Source organism: Apteryx mantelli, chromosome 12 (assembly GCF_036417845.1).
Source record: "Apteryx mantelli isolate bAptMan1 chromosome 12, bAptMan1.hap1, whole genome shotgun sequence".
Lineage (NCBI taxonomy): Eukaryota > Metazoa > Chordata > Aves > Apterygiformes > Apterygidae > Apteryx > Apteryx mantelli.
This window is the reverse complement of record NC_089989.1, coordinates 21,058,840-21,084,557: the sequence shown is the minus strand read 5'-3', so window position 1 is coordinate 21,084,557 and position 25,718 is coordinate 21,058,840. Positions and strand designations below refer to the sequence as shown.

The 25,718-nt window shown below is 42.2% G+C and overlaps 1 protein-coding gene across 5 annotated transcripts in view; it reads right to left on the bottom strand.

Annotated features, from left to right (window-relative positions):
- SLC25A26 (solute carrier family 25 member 26) overlaps positions 1–25,718 on the bottom strand; it is a 99,634-nt gene that overhangs the window by 11,066 nt on the left and 62,850 nt on the right. For all 5 annotated transcript variants that reach the window (XR_001294335.2, XR_001294336.2, XR_010885398.1 and 2 more), the window contains 4 exons: positions 22,188–22,232; positions 9,896–9,965; positions 1,595–1,659; positions 21–94 (listed from right to left, as the gene is read on the bottom strand). Coding sequence is in view for 2 of the 5 variants with exons in the window: in XM_013954896.2 (XP_013810350.2) it covers positions 21–94; positions 1,595–1,659; positions 9,896–9,965; positions 22,188–22,232 (254 nt within the window). In the remaining 3 variants the exon portion in view is untranslated. The remainder of the gene's footprint in view (positions 1–20; positions 95–1,594; positions 1,660–9,895; positions 9,966–22,187; positions 22,233–25,718) is intronic.

Here is a 25,718-nt window from a genome sequence, read left to right as displayed (position 1 = left end):
GCTCTTCAGCATGTTCTTACCCTGACAGGCCTTGTGTCCTCCAGACGCCACCGAGAGCAGCCAGAACATTCCCACTTGCATTGGTGGAACCAGCCTGCACCACAAAAACAGAGAGACATTCCCTTCGGAAAACTGTTGCCAAAGAGATTTATTGAGCTTTATTTATTGAGCTCCCTGTTCCTGGTTAGTGCTACATTACAGCACTTCCTAATCAGTCTCCTTACCCCAGGCACAGGCAAAGCTCATTGTCACCAAGAACGAGGCAAAGGACAGAAAGGAAAATCGAGGCACAGAACAATAAAGCAATCACTCCAAGCTTCCAGAACTAATTAGTTACAGAATCGGGGCTCCCACCTCTTCTGCACTAGACTGCTCTATGTCCAGCAGCTGACACAGGAGTAAGACATTAATAAAAACACATTCTCAAAGCATCAAGTGACTTTGCTGCTCACTGACTTCAAAACTTGATGGACAGCAGCCTCAAGATTTACTTAAAAAAAAATACAAATTACAAATAATGGTTAAAAAAAAACACGAGTAGTGTATTGCAAGTGAAAATTACCCTGAGTGGAAAACAGGCCAAACAGCAGGACTACAGACTATTAGATTACATGTGTGATCTAGTTAGTGTGAGATGACTAACATAAAGATGCTGTTTAAAGGGTCTCAGAATATCTCAGAGCACCGTCATTCCCATACCCATGCTGACACACGGTTGCCCAGGAGAGCAGCAGACATAAATGAAACCCAGTTCTTAACAATTATATCACACACACTATCCGAAGGCAAAGAAGCTGCACCAGGTACAACACCTATCAATGAGAGATGCACGACATAATATCGACATGGTGGACACAGATGAGTGTGACTCAGCCGAGGAGGTGCATGTCATCAACAAGAAACATCCCTTTGCTGAAGGACGTGAGCAATAGGGCAAAATCTGCACCTTGAAACTTCAGGATGCCTGACCTCTGAGACCACAACAGCTCTTTTCAGGGCAGGAAAAAACCTTAGGAATATTCACCTGCTGAAGGCTTCTGGCTATGTGGCTGATCAGCTCTGCTCTGGGTCAGCAAGGTAATGATGAGAAGGCTAATGGATACTCTTACAAGCAATTTTCCTTCTGCCCTGGTTGGCAGAACTATGCCACTATATCATCTGTGGCTTGAAATTTTAGGACAGAAAATTGAGCGCCAAACCCTCCTTGGGAAAGATACACACAGTCTCAACTATTATCAAAAACAACAGAGGAATAAATTCCCAATGGGATGCTTAACTTTGGGCATCTGACCCTATGGGGATTTTCTCCTAAAGACATTGCATGAGACTCCAGAAGTCTAGAGATTAGCACAAGTGCAGGCCCTTCTCAGACAGCTCCTCTGGGAAAGGACGAGAAAAGCGATTCAAGGAAAGGAGCACAACAGTTTCATTAGTTCTGTGCGTAGTGTCTGTTTACATCTAATGCTGTCTTTGAGAACCAGAGTAAAAGTCATTATTAATAGGTGCTGGATTTCATTCTGTTGTGACCATTAAGAAACTCTGAAACTACACAAGCCATTCACCTGCTTGTCTGCTGGCCTCCTCCACCACTTACCTTTGCCAACATAATTCTCGTCTTCGCTACATCGAGAGGTGTGGTGACTGCAGCTGCAAATCCACCTGAGCAAATTAAAATACCAAACACAAGTGAGACATTGTTGGTTGAATATGAATGCCACACTACCTTTAATTCCCATGGCTATGGTCAACATTGCTTCATTATTAATGCCTACAGCATGTTTCCTCACTTCAGAAAATAGGTACATTTGTCAAATGTCTGTACACAGAGTGTTTTATTCCTGTGTGTTGACTTATAGAAAAACTGTTCTCTACTATTAACGGTAAATCTAAACACCCCTGTTGAGATTTGTGCTCTTTTGTCTCTGTACGTATATAAACATATGAAGACCTTACAACTTAAGGGTAACAGATTCCACTTTCAACATCTACAGACAAGCATGATGGAAAGAAACTGCTTGCTCACTTGCAGAGAAAGAAAAATAAGCTCATCATGTTGTGCTCTGTCTTAAGAATTCAAGTCTGACTATTCAAATACTGGAAAGATGGAATAAAAAGAAAGGAAAGATGCTATGCACCTGAAGCATGTGTGTTTCAGGCCTGCTCACAAGACACATACAGGTACAGACATATATAGACAGGATCTGGACTTTGAATGTTAGACCGGGGATTCTGCTTCTAGAAAAGACAAGCCAGTGCCCAGGATGGAGCTCATCTCCAAGGAAGGAGATCAGCTCCATTTCTGAAAGTAACAGCCTGAAACTGCCCAAGAGTCTTGAAACTGTCAGAAGTCTGCTGCCACGAGCTCCCACAAGTGTCATCCTCTCCTTACAGGCATTTTTATAGTCTGTAATCACTCCCAAACATCACCCTCTGAGCTCATTACTTTCACTCAGAGCAGCCAGCTCAGCTGTGGCTTTCTTACTGAAAGCCAGAAATCTTAGGCTTGTCCCTGTGCACATCTCACCCATAAATTTGCGTATTTCTCCATATTTTAACCCTGTGGCTACAGCCTCTCATGCTACTTAGGGACTAGGTTTGCTGCTTTTTCTCCCAGGCTCTTACTCCCTTTGCCTTATTTACCCCATCTTAAAATTCACTCTAATCTCTCTCTGCTTCTGTTCTCAATATTTTAAACAAGTAATTCATGTTCAGGAAGAGGTGAAATGAAGGAAACAGTTAAAATGCAGGAGCAGCACAGCAGTAAGTGAAGCCAGGGGAAGAAAGGAGGGAAGAAAGGAGAGACTTGTTTTGAATCTCTCTCTCTTTTCTTCCCTTCTTTTCTTCTCTGGAGCTTATATAAATCCTGTATTTGCTAGAGTGGGGAAAGTGGCTCCAAAGGCTGAAGTCTACACAGTATCCAGGGAATAAGCTAAAAATAATCTATCTTCTGTTCCAAGTTTTATGGAATGTAGAAAAATTGATCTCCCTTCTCTTAGGATGGGAGGATGCTTTTTTTTTTTTTTTTTAATACATCTGTAAAGTAATGAAAAAAAATCCATCTTCTCCACTGGCTGGTGTTTTTACCTGTATCCCCTTCCCTCAGTCACATTAGCTTTAAAATATTAAAATCCTGACTTCTGTCAGAAAGGGGGCTGGGCCAGCTGGCACCCTGTCCTGACTCTCAAGGTTAATTAAGGAACGTTCCACGACAATTTAGGACATGTAGGAAGGCAAACATGCAACTCCTTGGATCTCAAACAAGAATGCAGGGAAGGGGAGTTAACCAACAGCCCCAAGTGCCTAGCTCAGAGCGAGCGCTTCTGCTCACAGAAGGTTGACCCATCAGTTTCACTTTGCCAGAAGCTTTCCAGCAGTGATACCTCACAAAAAAAGTAGAAAAATGGGTTGTACTCAAGAAGCCAACACAAAAACCTAATTCCAGTCCATTCTTGGACCTCATTTAAGGTCAAAATTCCTTTCAATGTCAGCCAGTTTTTGACTAAATGACCTAAAGGCTTTGAGAGAATGATCTGATTAGAAACTTTGGTACTCATGTCAGTGATGTATTTTTAGAGTAGTAAAAATAATCTCCATGGAAAATAGTGGATTTACAAGTTTGGATGTAGAGGCCTTTCCTTTGCTCACAGAACAAGATAAAATTAAACAGTGAACCACATGGCTGTTAGTCCTGTATCAAGCAGACATCTCAACGCACCACTCAGCTATAGAGTCGACAGTATACACCTTGGTAAGCTAACTTATTTTCCTTATCAGACCCTGGCAATTTTTTTAGGCATTCAGTCCTAGGAGTTTCTTATTGGCAGAAGATTCAATCTTGGCTGATAGAAGGATTAGAATAAGTACAATTTATTCTGATACAATGTTCCCAAACATTCTTATCAGAAAGGTTTAATCAAGGCCGATTAGGTTTTCATTTTTTCCCAGCTAATATCTGGATCTTTCAAGCTCTTCTGTTGTTAACATTTCAATGTTTCTTTTTCTGTCACTGGGAAGTATTTGGTACAGATTTACCAATCAATTCAGAGTGACAACAGCAGCAATAAAGTGCTTCAAGAGCACAACAAGCAGCAGGATAACAACTAAATTAAATGCAAGTTTGTATATGCTTGACAAAAACACGAGCTTAAAACTAGCATTTATTGAGAACTATGTTTTATTGAAGGCAATGAGTTTGAGAAAAAATAATTTGCTCCATCCTTAACCCTAAATGCCCAAGGTGATTTTAGAATGACCTCCTCAACTTTATTGCACACACATCCAAGAACAGGCTACAGCTTATGAGGTACTGTTGAGTCCCACCTACTTTAACCAGGTAAAGGAAGTTATTATGATATGATTGTTCCCAATCATCAGATCAATAAAACAGATACAAACTAATGCAGCAGAGTCTAATCATTCAAAATAAGAGGGTGTGTACTGGATTGTCCAATATGCAGGAAAGTCCAACAGATCTTCTTTAAAAGCTCTGTCACTTATCTAGTCCAATCCTGCCATCACTGACTCCTCCAAGAGCTGCCACAGAGGGCTGGAGTCTGCTCAACTCCACATCTAGGAAAACCAGATATCAAAGTATTGGGGGGGGGGGGGGGAGGATTAACCACATCCAACCATACATTCCTAATCACTCTGGCTTCTCTAAAAAGTTGACAAAAAGAAAAAGAAACCCTTCAGAGGTAGTCCGTGCCCAGATGGGCTGACTCACTCACTGACTCACTCTTGGAGAAGGCTCCTTCTTTCCCTTGTCCTAGAAGGACCTAGTGGTGACTTGGTCTCTGTGGGTTGGCATAAAGATAGATTTGCATGTAGGGAGAAAGCTCTTGGCTTGTTAATACTTCTAGCAGAGTGACAAACTCCTCTAATGGGAAAACAGAGCTTCACACTGTATTTAAAAATCCATTATCCGCCTCCCAAGAAGTTACATGGACACTATATTCACACACGTCAACTGAGCAGCCTAAACTTTCCTAAGAGCAGAGTGTTAAACAGAAAATCCCTCTGCTGCGCATACTTCCCCAGTGACCGGTTCCTGGTGGAAGTGATAGTGACAGACACCCACTAAACTGAGGCCAAGCAAAGAAAACAATTTCCCTTTAGTGGGCACTAAGAGCAAAAATTCTTGAAGACTTGGATATTCTCCTAGTTTCCTACTGGCATTTTCTACCCTTTCTAGCTGTCATATTTGAATAAAAATTGAGAAGCATCTGAATGAAGTGAAATACCTCACTTGAGAACCGTGTATTACCCTAGGTCCTAGCAGTAAGGTGGCTGCCCGCACAATTTGCTGCTGCTATAGCAAAATGTGCCACTGGTTCTTTCAAACACTCCTCAAACGAGATCCTATGAAGGGAGGAAGGCAAGTTCCTCTTCAGTCCCTGCATCTTTTCTTTCCTCACCACTTCAACTTTTTCTCACCCACTCTAAAGGGCCCAGGGAACCCTTCTGGCCAGACATCATAAGGGTTTCTCCTGATTCTGACTTTCCGTTGTTTAGCTTGACTCCAGTACCCCTTCTGAAACATTGGCCCTTCTTCTGTAAGTTAAGCCCGTTTCAAGAAATGCAAACTTGTATTGGACTATTAAAATGTATTTTTTTGAATCAGCTCACCTTAGGTAAAGGAAAAAAAATGCAGATGACCTGTATTATTGCCTGTCTGTATTACCGTTTTCTGTGCTATCTGAAGATTCCACAGGACAGATTTAGGACTGAATCCCAAATTAAGGTTGAAAAACTGAGTAGCATCAGGTCTAATGCTACCCTACTAAACCTCACAACATCCTCTTATACTGAGCGATTTCCAAACTCACAGATGGTCTTTCTCAGAACTCTTCACTCAATCAGTTCTTATTTGAACTTGTATTTTATTGATATTATGTTAATTTTCAAGGGGAACTTTATCCTGGTCCTTTATGACTGCAAGAATAACTCCTGATAATGACAGAGCAAAGCCACCCAGGAAAGAAGCTCGCCAGATCTGAGCAAAAGTACCAAGAGACAAAGCACTTCTCCTCCTGTGATTTTAGCAATCTAGATTTAGAAGCACGGTCCAAGACGACACTGAAGGGAAATCTTGAAAACTACTCCAAAATTTAGTCAGAGCTGTAGAGTTAAAGAGGCTTTTAGACACAGCATGTAATCTTGTCAGAGTTAATTAAATCAAAACAAAAAATGATGGCAAATCTTCTCCGTTAATGTGCAAAAAGCTCTTGTTAGTGCTTTATTATTCACTAGGCTTGCACCTCCATTCTCTGACTGTGACTCTGTCACCACAGAGCGTAAATTATTAATGTTAAGCCACACGTTCTGGGAGAAAGAGAGCGTCTTTAGTAGAGACAATTTTCAATTGTGTTAAATTGACACTCAGGTTCTTTGACAAGCAGGAGCTGCCCTACTAGTTTAGGGCAGCGTTTTGCTCTCCCAACAACAGTCAGTAGCTGATGGCAGAATTTCCTTGCCATGCACCTAGCTCCATGGAAGACGTATGAAACCTGCCAAGATGCCTCTCCTGGAACAATCTGCCCTGGTACCGTTCAGGGGCAGAATGGGCCGGCCAAGCCCAAAGACGACTCAACAACCAGGCACAGACCAAAACACTTCTGGCCTGTCTGCAGCACAGGGACATGTTTGCCTCACCTGCCTCGAGCCTGTCAAAACCTCTGCCCAAATCTGGGCTGGTACCCAAACAGTTCAGACATGAGTTTGGTTCAAACAGAACCTTAGGCTTAAAACATAATGTAGATCTACCCTTGGGTTCCTCCCAAGCTGCCTGCTCAGATATCTCCTTCTCTCCTAGACTGTTCCAAACATCTCCACTAGTTAAGACACCAGAGATGATGATAAAGCTGGACAAGGCCTCCAGGGATTAAATTATTAACAGATGACACAGAGAGGTTTCCAAATCTCTGATATTTATGCTCATGTCTATTACGTTGCTATAAAAAGCCCGCGGATTGCATACATATATTTTACACATCTGCACACAACAAGGAAGAGTCAAACCTCTCACAGCACTTTGGCTTAAGTCCCTGCCATTTCACAGGCATTTGGGATGGAATTCAATATATTGTTGCTCTTTGTTCCATCTTGGCCAAATAATCAATTACGATTTCGCTAGGAGCTAACAAGCACACACAGACACACGCATATATGTGTGCGTGCCATACAGGGAAGCCAAACAAGACTTTTCTTTCAGTTTGCTTCAGCTTATTGCCCTGCCCCTCAGGATCTGTAATATATTTTTAGAAAGTATTGAATTCAAGCAAAGAACACAGGAGAAGAACATGCCTGTATGATTTCTCCATCCCACTGTTACCATGGTGGCATTTGATAGTATTTCTGTGTTTAAAGGTTGTTTTCTGGATAACCTCCTTCTCCTTTCAAGGTTTATAATGTGGTGAATATCATTCTGATGCACACACACATTTTATTCGCAGGGTACTGGGGGGGTTTGGAGTGGGGAGAGAGGGATAAGGAAGAGTTTGATTTGTTTTTTGTTCCCCTTGTTTGAAGCTGTAAGAAGGTAGTTAATGGCTTTTAACTTGTAAGAAGGTAGTTAATGGTTTTTAACTGTGGATTCCATCTTCAGAAGCTAGGAAATTATTTTTCCACCTCCTCCACTCAGCAAAGGGGCTGAATATTTTCAACCTAACAGAATGGATGCAGTGCCCGATTAGATCAATCCTGGGCCTGCCTATCACATATCTACAGAGGGAGGGAATGGAGATAGAAGAGTAATGTTCTGATCCAAAAGCAATTTAATCTTGAGAGTTTTGAAGCAGGCTCTCAGAGGACAAATGATGGAAGAAGTTAAAAATATTGCTGTTGGAAAGGAAAAGAAAGAATAGGGAAGGAAAGAACAAAGAAGAAAAAGCAGGGTGGAGGAAACAAAGCTAGAGGCATAAGTTACTATAGTAGAATATATCATCACCAATTATAACATAATCTACCAAGTCAGACTGCAGTTCTCCAAAGATTTCTGCTTTGGGAATAGTTTCTCTGAAGTCATTTAGGCTGAACTGTCTCATCTACCACCACTACAAACCTGGAAACCTCTGTGCTGATTCAGAACCTGGTGTCTCCCCAAGCACAAAGCTTTAGGTCTCCCAAGTGCATGCCAAAGCGTAGCGAACCGTTCATGCATGACTGTGCCTCTGGAAGCTCCTTCTGCAATATTTCTACTAGAAAGTGAGCAGACACTACCAAACATCCATCAAATAGTAGCAAGCCCAAGCATAACTGGCCAGAATCAAGATGTACAGAGAAGGAAATGGAGACACTGCGCTAGATTTCCAATTGAGGGACTGAATTGGGCTTCAGGAAATTACTCCTCAAGGCCTTGGGTAAATCAGATAACCTTTCCAGCTCTCTGAACATGCCTGAACACAGGTTTTGTATCAATATGACTGTAAAAAGATCAGAGTTAAATTAATGATCCCCTATTACACCTGCAGACATACAGATTCCATTTTAAAGCATTTTTAGTCTGATAGCTTGTTTTGTTTCAAAACAAAAAGGATGCTCTGTTTCAACATAAGCACTCTGATTTTGTTTACACCGATTAAGGCAGTATGAAATCCGAAAGTACATCAAATCTTAGGCAGAATAAAAGTCCCTTCCCGTTACATAAACTTGGAAAATAGGGCTGGATGAAACTACAAAAGATCATATTATATATCCTTTCCACCCCAAAACAGAATCAATTCTACCTAAACCATTCCCTCACAGCTTGTGTGCCTGCTCTACTAAACTGTGTGCAATTAAAGCAATGAATCCTCTCTTAGCATGTGTATGCACAGTGCCTATCAAAATGAAGCCTCAATAGTTTAATCTCTGCTGGAATTCTGCTGCTATTAATACTTCAATTCCCCTAACAGAGCTTATTTTAAAAAATGACATACAAAGTAATGGCTCTGATTTTGTAAGTCATCAAAGAACAAGCTTTGCTTTTGATAATCTCTATTTCAAGAAATGATATAATGTCTTTTTTAACAGGATTTATTTTTTCCACATATTCTGTTACTGATTTGGAATCTTAAAAAGTATTTTAGCTCCTTGGGGAAAAGCTCTGGCTATCCATCTCTAAAGTACTAATCTACTTTTTCTATTAAGACAATTAAGTCTCTCCTCCCTCTAACTTGTCAGCTATACTGATGAGTCATTAATTGATTTTTTTTTTTTTTTTTAGTTTTTTTTGAAACATCTACAGTAGGCTAAAATTAAGAAAGAAGCCTCCTGAAGAATTCAATTAACTTCTGGCTTGTTTGGTAATAAATAGTGCAGTATTGTATTCTGCCACTCTTTATTCTTGCTCTAGTGTCTGGAGATTGCCCAGATGTTTTGTCCTCTGTTTTTTGTGGGTTTTTTTTTTTTTTGCTCTGGAAGGCTTTTGCCTTGGGGCTGGTGCAGTGCTGGCCTCTGCTCTCCTGACTCTAGTTAATCTACAGGGCTGTCAGAGCCGTCACATGAATGGTGAATCACGGCCTCTCACTGCAATCACTTCAGCCCCTGGGGAACTGCTCAGAGCAGACAGCTGCACGAACCTGCACCCAAGCAAAGCTTCCCCTGGATGAGCATTTCACAAATCAACTTTGAAATAATCGCAAAGCCTGACTGACAGGCCCCTGGTTTTTAAATAACAGAAATTTGTCAAAAACAAATTGGTTGTCTTTCAAACAGACACCCTGTTCGAGTCTGTCTGGGTTTTTTTTTCCCTCCTCTTTCCTTTGCTGACTTTCCTTCTTCCAAACAACAACTGGATCCGTTTTCCTCTAAACAAACTTGAATCACAAAAGAATGCTGTTCTGCTATACTTAATAGATTTGCACATTTTTCCCTTTCTTCTTTAGTCTTTCCCAGTATAACATATAATCCTTTGCACCTGCAAAAGCTCCACAGACTGCTGACTGCCAAGAATCCACCACGTGACCCTGCTTCCATGACCAGAGATCCTGTGTTTAAAGAGAAAGGAAAATAAAAATTTATTAAATGTTTGAATCTATCTGATCCCCATGTGAGTTAACTCCAAGGATGGGAACTGAAGTGAAAAGCTATTTTTGTGGCATTTTTCAGTGATGTAATAAGTGATTTTTCCCAAGGAACTTGTGTACTCGAACAAGCAGATGGAGTGAGAAAGATGTCTGGAACTGAGGAGGGCTTGAAGCAAATTGCTTTCAGGGATTTCATATGTATGTATTTAAGCCTGTGGCCATGCAACTTTGCAAATATTTTGTGAATTTATTTTCTTTTTGGCAGATAAAATAGTGCGAAGCAGACCACTGTGGGGGCGGGGGTGTCATGCAATATCCAATATCAGTTCAGCCCAGTTGCACCAAACACCCCCATCTAGACCGAACGGTCCCTGGCTCCATGAGGTAAGAATCCTGCTCGCCCCCCTCCACACTTTGTAACCAGCCCCTTCTGCCCCCCTCCTCCCCAAAACCCCATCATTAAGAAATTACTCTTATCACTCCCATTACATTGCAAAGCAGGTGTGTCTCTGTTTTTCACTTGGCGTCATTAGGGACCACACACCCTCCTTCTCTCCACCGCTCCCACACACCATGCTCCAATCCATTTAATTCATAACGTCATTTAAACATGCACATTTAAAACCACTAACACCAATGGTGCCTTCTAAAAACAAGTATTAAGGATCAAGTCAAACATAGTTTGATGAGTCAGACTGGTATCAGCAACAAAGGCCAAGGCATGCTGCGATGGTGTTTTTTATTACTCCAGCTACGGTCACCTTGTTCTCTCCTCCTCCACCCACACTTCATCTCTCCCCCTTTTCCGTCTCCTCAAATGCTTAACAGTGGAAGTTCTCTGGAGTACGGATTTCCATTTTGTTATGTTAAGAAGAGCGCTTAGTGAAAAGGCATGGGATCTTTGGCCCTTCTGAGCCCTACCGCAGAGAAATCAATAATTCTATTTTATAGCTGTGGCACTATCTCACTTTTTTTAAAGCCGTATTATTTCTATGCTATAAAATATTCTTGAAAGCAACCTGATAGCCGTGCTAGGCTGAGATCTTGCTCTCAGCCTCCCAACCTGCAATATGACCACAGTCCACTGGGGCACTAGGATTCTTGCTTCCCTTTTTGCTGACTCTTCATTTAACGCGCTGTCCTTGCAACTCACATGTTCCAACTTGGCTGGTGGTTATACTTCAGCTGAATGTTTTAAAAATCAAACTGTTCAAAAAACAATGGCCAGCCACAATGATGTTTGGTATCTTGCCACAGCTAAATAGCTGCAGCTCTGCTTTACGAAAGCACTAAAGGGCTTTCAGCGTCTTTAATGCTAGCCATTCTTTTTCCTGGTGTTTTCAGCATGCGTTGCTATTCTGCTGTCACCCGCAGCAAAAACTGATTTTCATCTCATAAATAAATAAGGACTCATAATTCTTCAAACCCTTAGGTTGCTTTTCTGGAATAACTTACACTCTTTGGACATACTGTTTTCTTGCAAGTTGGTCCTGCTGTAGGACACGCAAATCCCATAAGACAAAGAGTGCTGTTTTCCAAAACATCTAAGTATTGTCAAAGCATAAGTCCCATTTTCAAAACCCGCTCTCATAAAACTTAAGGTGCTTAAGAAAACTCAAATTGAAAATCGGGATTTAGAAATTTAAGTGCTGGGGCCACTTGACAGAAACAGAGCAACTGTGGTTTTTTAATTAAACATTCCCCAAGTATGTATACATCTACAACCAGACCCTGGAATTCAGAACAGCTACTTTTGTTATGCAAAAACCACTACGGAAGATCTGCTGCAGGACTAACAGGAAAGCTAGAACATTAATGTAGACTTCTATGGTTTTGCCAGAAGCCCAGCCTGGTCTCAGCCAGGAGAGGGTTTATGTTAATGGCAATGCCCAAAGAAGCAGCAAAAGGTCATTCCCATTTGTTGGCATGAAGCTCTGAAATCTAGTTTCTGACAGAACCTGACTTCCTAGTACAGTTCTGTACAAAGAGCCTTTGCCAAGCAAGGCAAACTGATGAATCTCCATCTGTTCAGCTTGCAAATTGACAACAGGTAATTGCAAGAGTCATGCAGTATGGAAAATTGTTTAGAAGGGTGGAGTTAGGAACAGTTCAATTAAATTAGGCAAAAGGAGAATTGAGGCTGGAGAACAGGAAGAAAATTCCCCAACAGTGAGGTCTATTGAACTGTGGAGCCAGTCTCCCCAGGGAAGAGAGGAAAGCCCTCTCCTTTGAGTCATTTAAAAATAGACTGGAGAAGGCAGTCAAGATCGTTCTGTAGGGAATCATCCTGCATTGGCAAGGGCCAGCTGAGATGACCTCATGCATTTCTTTCCATCTCTGATTTCGGTGATTCACTCAGAGTTCCAGACCTGAACATGTGAAACAGAGAAGAGGGGAATGAGTGCAGCAGCCCAGAAGGAGGGGAAACCGAAATGAATGAGTGCCACAGGGCCAAGAGGACAAGCAAGTCCCTGGACCATGTTCTTCCTAACCACACTCATGCTGCGGGCCAAGCTGACATGTTGAAGGTCACACATTATAGCCCAGGGACCCGCTAATTGACAGGGCTTTACATTAAGATGGGCTTGTAAGGTCTTTATAACATTTCACTTTGGGCTGCACCTAGCACAATACAGAGCAAAGCATAGAAGCTACTACAGGCTTGAAAATACAGGTAAAAACCAGAGCCTTGCTCCTCAAAAAAAAAAAAAAAAAAAAAAAAAAGTGCAATTATCACACCTCCTCAAAACACCAACTTCTGCTCAAGAACCGCTTGTTATCTGCAGTGACGTGGTACCTTGGTCACAGCTCCACTTCCCTAGATGCTGTAGGAGCTCAGAGCAGCTTTGCCTCAGTACACCGTGCCACTCAGCCCAGGCAGAGCTGGGAGAGATACAACGCGATGCGCCTGAGGTCACGCGGCAGATTAGCGTCAGAGGCAGCACTAAAGCCCATGCTTCATGACTCACCGTTCAGAGCCCCAGAGCTGGTTAAGCACACGCAGAGGTGCCTGCAAAAGGCCGGCATAAGCACTGTTAATTATGCTGCTTTTTCTGCATGTGTCATTTTAGCATGACAGTATAAACATGGAATTATTAGCAACGTAATTGCCACAATTTGATCAGCCTGGTTCCCCCCTCCCCACAAATAGTTCCCACCTGATTACCCTAGGCTTGTCCTACAGAAGGCAGCATGAGATAATGAGACTTTTTCTGGGCAATACCCGTTCCCACTAGTATTCGCAGCCTAGGAAAGCAAAACGACAGCAAGCACATTACATGAAAGCAGGCCGCCATGCCAAGCCTGTGTCATGTGTATTCTATTAGGCTGAAGGCTGAATAGAAGACTTTGTTTCCCACTTCAAAGGACCCCATCCCAATCTCTCGCTCTTCCCTTATGAATAACAAATTGGAAATAAATCTTCTGGCTGAAGCGCATGGAAACTTGTACAGTTGGGGCCCTCTGCAGCTTCCCAGCTCAATCACATGCTAATTTTTTTTGTAAACACTCTTATGTGATATATATGTAAAACTCGCTGTGCATTGCTGCACCGTGTAAAGCAATACAGCGAGTGTGTCCCCAAGGGGTCGGACACAGCGGGAAGCCTGAACGCAGATTTCCAAGTATTCACAGGGACAATGTTTGCAGAGGAGAGTTCAGATTTATATGTAAGTAGTGAAAGAAGAGTAAAACTTTTCTTTCTCCTGATCACATCTCATTCCATCCCATAGGCCACTGTCTTCTATTTCTCATCACGACCATTATTTAGCTCTTTTAATATGAGAATATAAGAGCACTTGGACACCACACTTTACTCAGCAGAAGGCACTTTGAAATAGTCAGTGTTAGGATATATCAAAATCCTTTCAATCTCTAAATAACAAACAAAAAAAAGAAAAGATTATCTCTTTTAAATATGGGAAGAATTTTATGGTGCCCACAGAAGCATGGCACTGACGAGGCTACACATATGTTGAGGACAGTTGGCCTCAAGCTGGCCAATAATTTTTTACTAGCTCACATAACTTCTTACCTATGTGCCTGCCATCTTTGCTTTACATTTGTGGTAAGCATTTGGGGAAGAGATCACCTTTTGCCTTTGTGCTTGCAGCACAGCGGGGTCTTGGTTTATATGTTCAGGACCCCCAGGCTGTGGTGACACTGGGCAAGTGCAACACTCGCATCGTTCTCTTGCACCTGATGACCAAACCAATATCCCAAAAGCTGCAATAAGCATTGGAGAGAATGAGATCCCTCTAAGGCAGATGCCTTATTATTCTTCAGCCATTAAGAGGGAAGCAGGGCTCATGGCATACTCCAAACTTTAGGTCTGCAGCTGAGTAAATATTAAAATTCACTCCAGTGATAAGCATCTGTAGTATTTCTATGCACCCCTCTGTTCCAGGCAGTGTTCAACTTCATGATAACAGAGAGTGGAAAAAACTCTCTGAATTAATCATATTGATTTGTGTGTATGCATAATCCTGCAGACGGAGGAAAAAAAAAAAAGCGTTCTTCATGCTTGCCTTTGCTACTAGGTATTTTATTTGCAACGTGGCATTCTGCATGGCTGGTCCTTACAGATGCATGGCACATTAGCTATAGGAGAAGCAAAAAATTCATAAGCAGATTGCAATTTCTACACATAAAGTGGAAAAGCAATGAGCCAAACGTCCTCCCCAGTGAATTTTTATGCGCATGTGTGCAGCATATGTGCAGTACATGTGTATATTATCTTGCAGGAAACATGCAAGCCCTAACATGGGAAAAATTCAGTGATCTAAGTTCACTGTTGACATAAACGTTGAGACTGCTATCACACTAATGGAGTTGTGTTCGCTTATGCCAGCAGTGAATTTGGCCCTAGAACTTAAACCCACCCAAATCCCAGATAAATTGAGAGAAAGAGAACAAAAGCTGGCCTACATGCAACAGCATATTTTTCATGTTAAAAGCGTTTCATTCCCTTTTTCTCCCCATATAATACTGCATTGATGTCTGTGACCCATTTGAATGTAAATCAAAATGGATGTGCTAAAAGGCTGGTTAAAGAAAATTGTCTCGAAACCAGTGTTCCCATGGCAAGGCAGAGCATAATATGCCAGACACTCTCAGCCTCCACAGTGTGAAGGGACAGTTGTGTGTCTGGGAAGGAAAAAGCAATTTAAAAAAATCACTTCAAAGTCAGAACAACTTTCCCTGAGCAGGTGCACTGCTATTACCTGTTAATAAATATGTGCTCCATGTAGGCTTGTGTGAATAAACTACATGGAAGAATTATATGGGACTTGGAAGATTCTTCGTCAAGAAGAAAATATCTGAGTCAAATGGTGAGCCCTCTACACTGATTACGTCTATATTCTACCAAAAACATCCCCAGACATCACTGGCAGGCTCAGTGACTTCCAGAGAACTGCTCATGGTCTAAGCACGATCAAGAGCATCACAATCCAGCCCTGTATCTATAAACTGCGCGAGTCTGTTTTACTTCTGCTGTTTCAAATGGCGCATTGACGATCCAAGGCCATCTGACTTTTTCAGACGTGTCTGCAGCGCTGTAAGTAATGATTGCATTTGTTTCTTGCTCTTCAGTGCAGATGGCGGGGAGCATTCCTTTGACTGTGCTTAAAGGCTCTCTGAATGACAGTTATTGTGACACTAATAAAGTGAGGGCTGTTTGCTGAACAGCTGTTGGCTACATTGTTCTTTTGTGAGAAAAATGCAGCCGTTATGCTAAAGGAATGCGCGCTCCGCACTGGCTGCAAGTTACATCACGCCTTGAAACGCCGCAGTGCAAATCTGTTTTCGTGATACAGCACCTAAGCAAATGGCAGACACGTTAGCGTTATTTAACCATTAGGACTTAATCCTTAAATCAGCCTGATCGTTACTCAAAGAGGGAGCGAGGTATGGTAAAACACTTATTACGCTGCGTGCAAGGAAATGGGTTTAAAGCTGTGCCTGGGTTTCATTTACTATTGACTTATATGCAGCTGAGCATAGCAGAAAAGAAATACTAGACCACTTCTCCAGGAAAAAAGGAAAGCTGTCACCTAGAGCAGGGAAAGCCATTTTAGGCCCAGTTTGGCTACATTCCTCTATTTTCTACTTATTCTGTTAAACAGCAACAGGTTCGATTGTAAATTTTAGGAGGGAAATAGCACGTGGTTTATTGTTTCAATGGTGGAGTTATAAACACGTATTACTGCTCAGGACCCCAGCTGCCTGGGCAGAAGCATTCTGTAAGCTTTTCATTCTTATTAACTTTAAAAATCAGGTGCAATGAGCTCCAAACAAGATGGAAACCCACTAAGCGGTCCTTGCATAGCATGCCTCAGGGTACGTCTTAAAAGTACTTCTGCACTGACAATTACAAGCAGGTCTGAGCCCACCCTCGCAACCAGACTTTTTCGCACCCTACACTGAGAACCAGGCCACCTGAGAGGCCCCCAGGAGCAGACCGTCCTGGAGGGGAGAACCGAGAGGACCAAGCAAATGAGCACGTGTGCCCAGTGCCTTCACGCAGATCTAGAGCCCAGTCCACCAGCAAGTTTCCCAAGCTCTGTTCATTTTCAACACGGGTCCCTTGTGCCTAGGTTAAACAATGGCTGAACCTAGAGAGAAAAGAAGGGGCCCGAGTATGAGTAAACCCAGTCCCAAGCCTGTTCTCCACCATGTGGAGAGAAACCAGCTTAGGAACAAACGCAGAGACCTCCTGTTCCGACCCAACCATCCTTCTGTCACCACTCAGCCTCATGGAGGAACAGCTGGACTCTCCCCATTTCCCTTGCTGTGATGCCCTGCTCATTTCACAGGGTGGCAATGTGCCTGCACGTACTATTCAGTTGCTTCTCTTGAAGCAACCCTCTGCTTGTTCAGGGCCTTTCGCTGCTATCACATGCCACCACAGTCATTGCAAAATCCCACAAGAGAGACCTGCCCATGTATCTCAGCTCCGTCTCTCCAGCAATAGACTCTGAAGGTGCAACCAAATACATCTCTTTGTAAAAACACCTGCTAATTTGAGAGATTAGAGCTTTGAGCAAACTCATCTTATGGCTAAAACCAATGAAAAAGAATTATGTAAGTACAGTATAACTGCAAAAAGTCTAAGAGCTTTGGGTTTTGCCCATCACTAAGACTAAGAGGAAAATTCTGGCTCCATTCAGTGCCAGAAGAGCCAGATCTTCACCTTCAGTGTATTCAGTCCAAGATTTCTCTCTTGCCTTCCAGGACCCAGGCCAGCCAAGCAGCACAGTCTGTGACAGCCCTCCTAGAGAGGCTGCATGTGCAAGAGCAGCATTCTTTGGCACACGTTCTGGAGGGTGAAGTCAGCATGACCCTGACATTACATACTCTTAGCAATGTGCAAGTGTCTCATCTCAGAATCGGACGTGTCTAATGGAAAACACAAAAGGTTCCCACCATATTAGGTTTGTTTTTCCTCTTTTGAAAAATAAAACCACCTTATTTTTCAATTACACTCATTTGAGATCTATATCCTCCTGCCCTATCTGCTCCTTCGTTTCTCACTGACTACCAGAGCCTTTCTACAGACATACAATACATTTGGTCTATAAAGAAAGCATTCTCCATTTACGGCTGTTTTGGAGCAACTCTTACTGGCTCTGAAACAACAGCCAACAAGAAGAAATATGAAAACCAAGAGGACTGAGCCTTGTTTCACCTAAGAGAAGGGCTCATCTTATACAAAGCATTGTTGTCCTAGGGACACCCAGATTTTCAGCTGATCATTTCCACTTAGCCATAAGAAGCAGGCATTTTTGAAGAGATGTTGCTGCACTCAAACTAGCCAGTGGGTTCTTGATTCTGATTTTTCAAAATTCCTATTTTGTTGAACAAACTGATGCTCCACATTTCTGCAGTATCCCTAAAACAGATATTTAAGTTGTCTTCCTCAGACAAGTTATGGGATAAAATGGAACATGGAACAAATGAATAAATCTCTTACATGCTGCTGGTAGGTGCTCAGAAATTATGATTAGAATTATGGAATAAAACCCCCTAAACAGAGCAGAACGTAAGCTAATGCAGAAGGGATGGACTTCATAGTGCTATACTCATCTGAGTGAAGACTATATACTCCCTGCAGCAGAGTAAAGCAAGAGGGATGGGCTAAACTCCCTATAACTCACAAAAATTTCACTTCAAAAATGCAGTCCTGTAATCTGAAATTTCCACAATGAAGAAAACAAATACAGTATTTCCAAAGCAAGTTACAGAGACACCCTGGAAATTCCAGGGCAATATGCAAGGGAACTATATTTTACAACATTATTCCAAAACTAGAACTGATATGGACGGCAACGGGCTCAGCTGGGGTTTGAGAAGCATACCGCACCTACGTTCTGCCGTCTTTCTTCTTGGCTGGCTGGCTTTGACATGGGCTCAGAAGCATTAGTCCCATCTAAGAGAGCCTAAATCTGACCAAACTGCTGCAAGGGTAATCAGCCAGGGTGCTTCTCCCAGGTTGGTGTTACAGGCAGAGAATGAGACTTGAAGCACCCCTTCTCTTCCTGAACTCTGAGAAGTTGTTTTAGCCGAGTGAAGTACGGCCTGGGCTGCAAAGACAGGGAAGCACTATACTAGATCACCCTACAGAGAATTACAACATCTGTCCTGATATCTAATATATCATAATACAATTTCCTTCTCGCTCTTGATTTATATCAATAATCTGTGCCTAAATTGAAAAAAAAAAAAAAAGACAGACAAACTGCTATATTTTTGAACCTTGGGAAGGGAAAGGACATATGTAAAACACACATACCATCAGTGGATGCTATATCAAAATAAATATAAAAGTTTGTTTTTTTTTTTAATTAAAATCACCATAATTTCTTTACTGTTGCTTCTTAAGTCATTGTGATCTAAGAAAAGAGTTGCTAACCTATGTAACTGGAAATAAAGACTATAAGGAGCAATATCTACTTCTTGTTAATCACTGCAATACCCCCTTTACCAGCACCCACAGTTTAAGTGATCTTAATAGCCCAGTGATATCTCTCTCCTTTTTCTAACTCACTTTACATTAGTGCATGGTATGCAAGTTTATTCTCACATAGGACAGCTGCTCTACATTCACAAGCAGAAGAAAACTGTGCCTGTAAACTATGTGGCTAAAGCCAGCTGGAACCATAACGAATAGCTGCTTGGAGCAAAGCAGAGAGACAAAAAGGGATGTGGAAGCACCTGATCTGCTGCCTATGACTAGCCTTTATTAGGCTTCTTTAAGCCTAACACCCTTCTGCTGGCTGCAGTCAGCACATACAGGAAGGAAAAGGAAATTCTGTTCTTCTTCCATGTGCCTCACTAACTGTCCTTTACAGCGGAAAGGTATTTTTTCCTTATTCTTAAGGTGATTAGCTTGCTCAGAGAAGTATAAGACTGAGTCAACTATCCACCAGTTTATACAACATTGTACCAAAGGCTATAAAAATCACCCAGACACAACGCTTGAACTGTTCTCCTCTGTGAGATGAACACCACATATTTAATGCATAACTATTTCAGCATTTATCTTCCCAAGTAATCCCATTAATACAGTGCAGAAGAGTCCCTTAGACATTATCAAACCACCAGCTTCAGTTAACCCTTCCGTGTTTGGGATCTGCACTGTTCGTCTCTCATCCTTTGCATTCCCACCTCATCTTAATTACTGTCTCTCGGTTCAAAGCACCAGCGAGAAGCCCTACCATCACTCGTACTGCTAGTGATGCTGCTGGCCATGTTCTCCCAGTTGATGGGGCCATAACATCTTTCAACCTTTGTTGTACTGTCAGGGTAAGACAGTAAGAGCTAAGAGCTTTCTAAGAGCTTAATTCAGCTAAATAAAACGTATGCCACTTTCATTGCCTGGCTTTGATGTGACAAACCCTGAGCTCCCTCTATGTGCTGAAACAAAGTGACTGAAGCATGCGAGATTGATTTTTGCAGATTTCTACTCTCAGTTCCATATGCAGAAGAATATATTGCAACTTCTCCATGGAACAAACTAACCCAATTCGATTTTTCTTCAGATCTGCACTCACTTCTTTAGATTAAACATGAGGTCTCATTCTAGTGACTCACTCTCTTAGCTAGCTAAATTCAAACTGTCTTCCTTAAGCCTGCACTTTAAACAATATATTTTATTGCCACAGCTACAGGAACATTAGTTACAACAACTTTACATTCTGAAAACAACTCCACGATGTTGCCGTTTTATGTGGTTTTGGAGAGAACACTGCACTTTTTCTCTTTAAGTTCTGCCATCTCTGGCTCCCAAAGCAGGCTGCTGCACTAATATTCAGCAGGTCACGGCAGCATCACTGCGGCAGAGTTTACAGAAAGCCATTCCTAGACACTGGCAGGGAAACAGATTCCTAATAAGGTAGCCGAAGCTACCCCGTGCAATGGGACAATGCCCAGATATTGCATCAGGCTGAGCACATGAAGGACCTACAAAATCCAGCTAGGCTTTATGCATGCTCATGTCCGTATTTCACGCTCCTCCTACCTGTGGACTCCCCTTACATTTGAAGTGCCAGCTCTTTGGGGCAGCCTTTATTTTCCATGAATGCCGGTGGAGCATAGGGTACTGGACTCCCACTGAAGCCTCTAGATGCTAATGCTCAGAGCATGGGCTCATCCCCCCAGCACAACCTCTGCCACACAGAGAAAAGACTAGCTGTTTTCACAACCTTCAAGAGTGGGAAGACATGGCCCGAGAAGAGCAGGGCCATGCAGCTCTGGGGATTTTCCTACCCTCCGACACAACAAGGAGCGTACAAGCACCAAGGAGAACGTAAAGCCAACCTCCCTAACTAGGAGCAGCAAGGGGCGAGGAAGTCTGCCAGCAGTTCCCGTCCTTCTCAGCACCTCTTCCCAGTTTGGGTCCTGGTGGAGAGCATCTGCAGGGGTGCTGGAATGCCGGGGTAAGGAGGAGGAAGGCATGAAGCCAAGCCTCCAGCCTCTGAGGGCAAAACAGAGCAAAGACCCGGCAATGCAACGCACAGTATATGCTGTAGAGTGGCTGGTAGTGAAAGACAAATAGTTAACGGCTGACAGCTGTTCAGCATTTATGGGGAATTATTCTGAAGGCTCAAGCAAGCTCCAAGGGAGCAAGCATCCACATCACCAAAACCACCAGCACAACTTCTGCTCTCTCCGGAAAGCACTAAATGTTTGAATGCAAACTGGATCTGCTCTGGATCTGCCTCCTCTGGGGAGAGGGCCCGTGCACTTTGCTGAGCCGACCCAGGGAGCCAGTACTGCTGCTGCCTCTGCCTACCATTTTGCTAGAAAACAGCTGATCATGCTTTAAGGCAGACTTTCTCAGAAGCCCAGCACCTTAACAAAAAGACAATTTCTCTCTCCCTACCCTCCTCTCTTATAAATATTACATTTTGCCACAGTGCTTTTAAAGTTCTGCAATAGTTTTCTGTGCTTCCAACCCAGGATCTCAAAGCACCAGAAAAAACAGAAAACTCTGGCCGTCCTTTATCCTTTTGCAGTGAGTAAGTAACCAGCATCACCATTTAAAGGGAAAACAGAGGGACTGAGAAATTACACAGCTTCAAATCCAGCTCTGTGCTCCAAACACTAGACCGTGACTCTGTCCATGATAAACAAAGCAACCAGCAGGTGGGAGAACAGTGCATCATTCTGAAAGACTGCTTTATTAAAATATCATCCGACTGACACCTTCTTTAAATGACTTTTCAAATAAAGTATACAAAGCCAATCAAAATAGCTTGTCAGTGATATACTAAGAGTCTCTCCCTGTCTACAAAAACAGGCTCCGTCAGTTTTCTCTGCACCAGTCACAACTCCTGTTACCTTTAAGACTGAAATGCTAAAAAATTTAAATCATAATAACATAATATCACGCAATTCAAATGGCTCCCACTCTACTTCAATCAATAAAATTAACTAGGGCAGCAAATAAGATTTCTGGCATGTTGGGGAGTAAAATTTGGTCTGCATGCCACGTATCAAGGTTTAGATGATTCCTGTTATTTTTCAAATATTCATGCAAAAGACCTTGACATGCACAAGCAGCTTGGTACATACTTGTTGATTCTGCACTGTGTCCATGAACGTGATAACCAAGCTAGGTAAATTACCACAGAAAGCCTTTGTGGGATACATAACATATTTCTGTCATTAAAGAGGACTTACCTTTAAGGATTCCCAGAGTGGAAACTGTACCAGAGAGAAAGGAATCTGGAGAGAAGGTGGGAAAAGAAAAAAGAAAAAAAACACAACGTTACAAAAGCAAATTAGGTTGGCATGTTTCTTGACTGGCTAAATTAGGAACAGTTATTGTTCAGTAGTGAACTGCAGCTTATTACATTTACAAATCTTTAAGGACACTTTATGTATGCTGCCATTAAATGACTGGTTTCACTACAGCAGTTTTACTTTGTTTATCGCATTCCCTGCTGAGAGGTTAATGTATCGTTACCAGGGTGGCCTAGAAGAGCAATAAGCAGTATGATCTAGTGCAGGGACATTCTTGGCTTGACTCCTCGCCAAGAGAGCCATCAGGATGGTTCAAGTAACACGCTGGCGAAGAATCATCTTCAGTAATACACACTCTCACAAATGATGGGCTTATAAACCAGTTCTGCTCTAAGCAGGGCTTTGCAAATGAGGCATCAACAGCAGAGGGAAACTTTTTTGAACATCTCCCAGTGATCTCAGATTAAGAGGATCCGCTGAGAATTAAAAGCAGGTTGTAAACAGCCAAAACTCACAGGAGAAGCTTTGTGGTTCTCCCCTCACTCATCACCTATAATGAGAGTTGGTTCTGTCCAACAGTAGTCTCATCTCTAGCTAGGCTCATTAGTTCTGCCACACATCCCCAGCAGTGTCTGTGCATTTCCAGCTCCTTCACTGCTTTTGCCCTGATAAATGCCTCATAACCAACCCTCCTAACACACAGGAGAAAAGCAAACGTACTTCTCCTTTAGCTCTGTAGGCTGTACAGGGCTAACACATGTAATTAGTTTTCACCCATTAAGAAAGGGATGAGAAAACAGAGAGGGACAACAAGAAGCCACTACTTTTCATGGTTTTGCCTTTCTTGGAGTTTCTTCCTCCTCCAGTCTCACTGCTAAATTCTTCTGTCTCTTCCTACTCCTTCACCACTCCGACAAGCCCTGTCCAATGTCCACGTCTGGTACTCATCCTGCCTTCACTATCTCCAGCCCTGTTCTCTGTCTCAAGACATGTCGGAGGAAGGAGTCCCCATGGCAATACTAACTTGTGCCAGAACTGTACTACAGCTGCATCTGCAGCTCTGTTTTGCCCCTTGCTAAATGCTTCTCCATTATCTCCCCCACTTCAACAGCCAGTCAGCCCCAATTTTAAACCTCCTTCCAACTATCTATTTTCTTCCCCTAATCTTATCTTCATGTCCTCAAACATGATACATGTTGGGTTAGATTTTCACTTATTTGCATTGTTTTCGTAGTTTGTGTGTTATTTGATTAGTCTTAGAAAGCAAATGTGCAGCTTTTGTCATGAGAAGTAGTAGACACTCAAAATGGGTCATACTTAGCTAATGCATAAATCTTTACTCTTTGTAACATGAGTAACAGCAGATTAAAAACATTCAGTATAGAGATATGAGCAGCTTATTAAATCTAAATTCAAGCTATACAAAGGAAGTTTGAAATGGTACAACTATTCAACATCACAAGAGTTAAAGAGTATTGTCTGCTTCACTGTGTAGCGACTAATGATTAATAAATGAGTCTATTAAGTTAATCTGCCAGGCAAAACTAAGCTTGACAGACACCTGCCACAGAAAATTTGTTATCTATTCAGGCAGGAAATGGCAGTGAGAAGAAATCAATGTCACTGCTGTACATTGAGCTGACAAACTGAAATCTCAGAGGAAGTTTGTCATCTTGAACAATGAGCAATATCCCTGGTGGCATCTCAAAGCCTCACAATAAAGGTCAAACATGGCTCTTATTTATCAGGGCCTTGAAACTCTAGTGTAGCAATTAAATTTCGTTTTCAATACTGGGTGAAAAAGTCCAGCTATTTGACAGTAATGTGCAGTAATATATTTATGAGAAGATATATATATATACACACACATGCTGCTGCATCATTGTTGAACTGGAGTTAAATGGCATGATTTCTTTGCAATGTAAAATGAAAAGCAACATAATATTCTATTATCTAGGCCAAAAAATAGGGGGGAAAAAGAAACGATACCCACTACATTTGCTTCAAATTTGTTAAAAAGAGAAAAGGAAATGCTCTATATCCAGCTGTATACCAAACAAAACAAGCTTTCAAATACACAGTCTCAGTTGCTTTTCTATACTTGTGTATGAGTGGTAAAACTATGCAGCTGTTAATAAGACAAGGGAAGCTTTTGACAAAAAACCCTTTTTTATCTCCATTGCTAGCTAGCGGCATTTCAGTCAAAGAAGAAATTTGTTCACAACTGCTGTTTGATTTCCAGCGTTAGTGCTGTTTGTTTTCTGTGTCCTGCTCAGCGGGAATCAGAACTGGATGGGTATTATCGCTTTCACTTCCCCATGAGTCCCAGAAGATGCTGAAACACACGGCCTACCAAAAATCACTGGAAAAGGTTAGGATGCAGGTCAGTGGGACCTATACAGCCACGAGGCTCCATCCTCCCTGGGATGTCTGCAAGATAAGGACCTCAATTTTCATAAATCAGACTTTAATAGAATTTGAAAGCTTACAAAAACCAACAAACAAGAACGGACCAAAACCAAACAACGAAGCACCTTCACTTGCATCCAGAAGATCCTAACAAGAAATGTTCTCCATCTCCTAAAATCAAAGTCTCCATCCTAGCCTGCTTGACAACATCCTGATTTAAAACAAAACCCACACAAGCAGTCTCATGGGCAGGGGAACTAAAGGCGGTCTGGCTTCCCGCAGGTTTCTTTTTCGCCATTAGATTCTCCGAAGCCTAAAAATTTACATGCCGAGATCAGCATTCTTCCCGTGGCCAGGATCGTCATCACAGCTCTCTGCGATACCAGTCCCGCAGCCCTTGTTAAAAGTTGGGTTCACATTGCAGGCCTTCCCTCAAACCCCCAAATTACTTCTACTCTCCCCTCATGCACCTATTTTTAAGAAGCGTATGTGACCTTAAATCTCTCTTTGCAGCCTCTGCCTTTCTGCCACATTTCTGTGGCCAACAGGACCAGAGGGTATTGGGCAGGAAGAAATGGCTGGGCTGTACACACTGGTGCGCGCTCATGTGTGCAAACACCCTGCTTGCATAAGCCCAGTTTCCCTAAGAAACCAGACTAAACAGCCTACGCCCAAAAGTAGGATTAATATATGCAAAAAGAAGCATCTCTGCAAGTGTAATTCATCCAACAATGAAAATGTCTTTAGATGTCATGTGAGCCTTTATTCCTCTACCATGACAGATGTGACAAAAATCTCTCAGTTTGGGGACGATTCTCAATTTGAACAGTTGCAGCATTTACCATTTGATTCCATTTCACATTCTTCTTTTTAAAAGAAAAGCTCTTCAGCAATGAACAGAATCACACCCTGCCAGGCAGCGATATTTGTGCCTGAAATAGGCTAAGGCAACAATGAAAATGTGGTCCACACATGTGGGTAACTTTCTGCCAGCAAATATGAAACCCTGGCGAGCTCCACCAACCTCTCATTTGACGTTCATGTAAAATAGACAGAGAG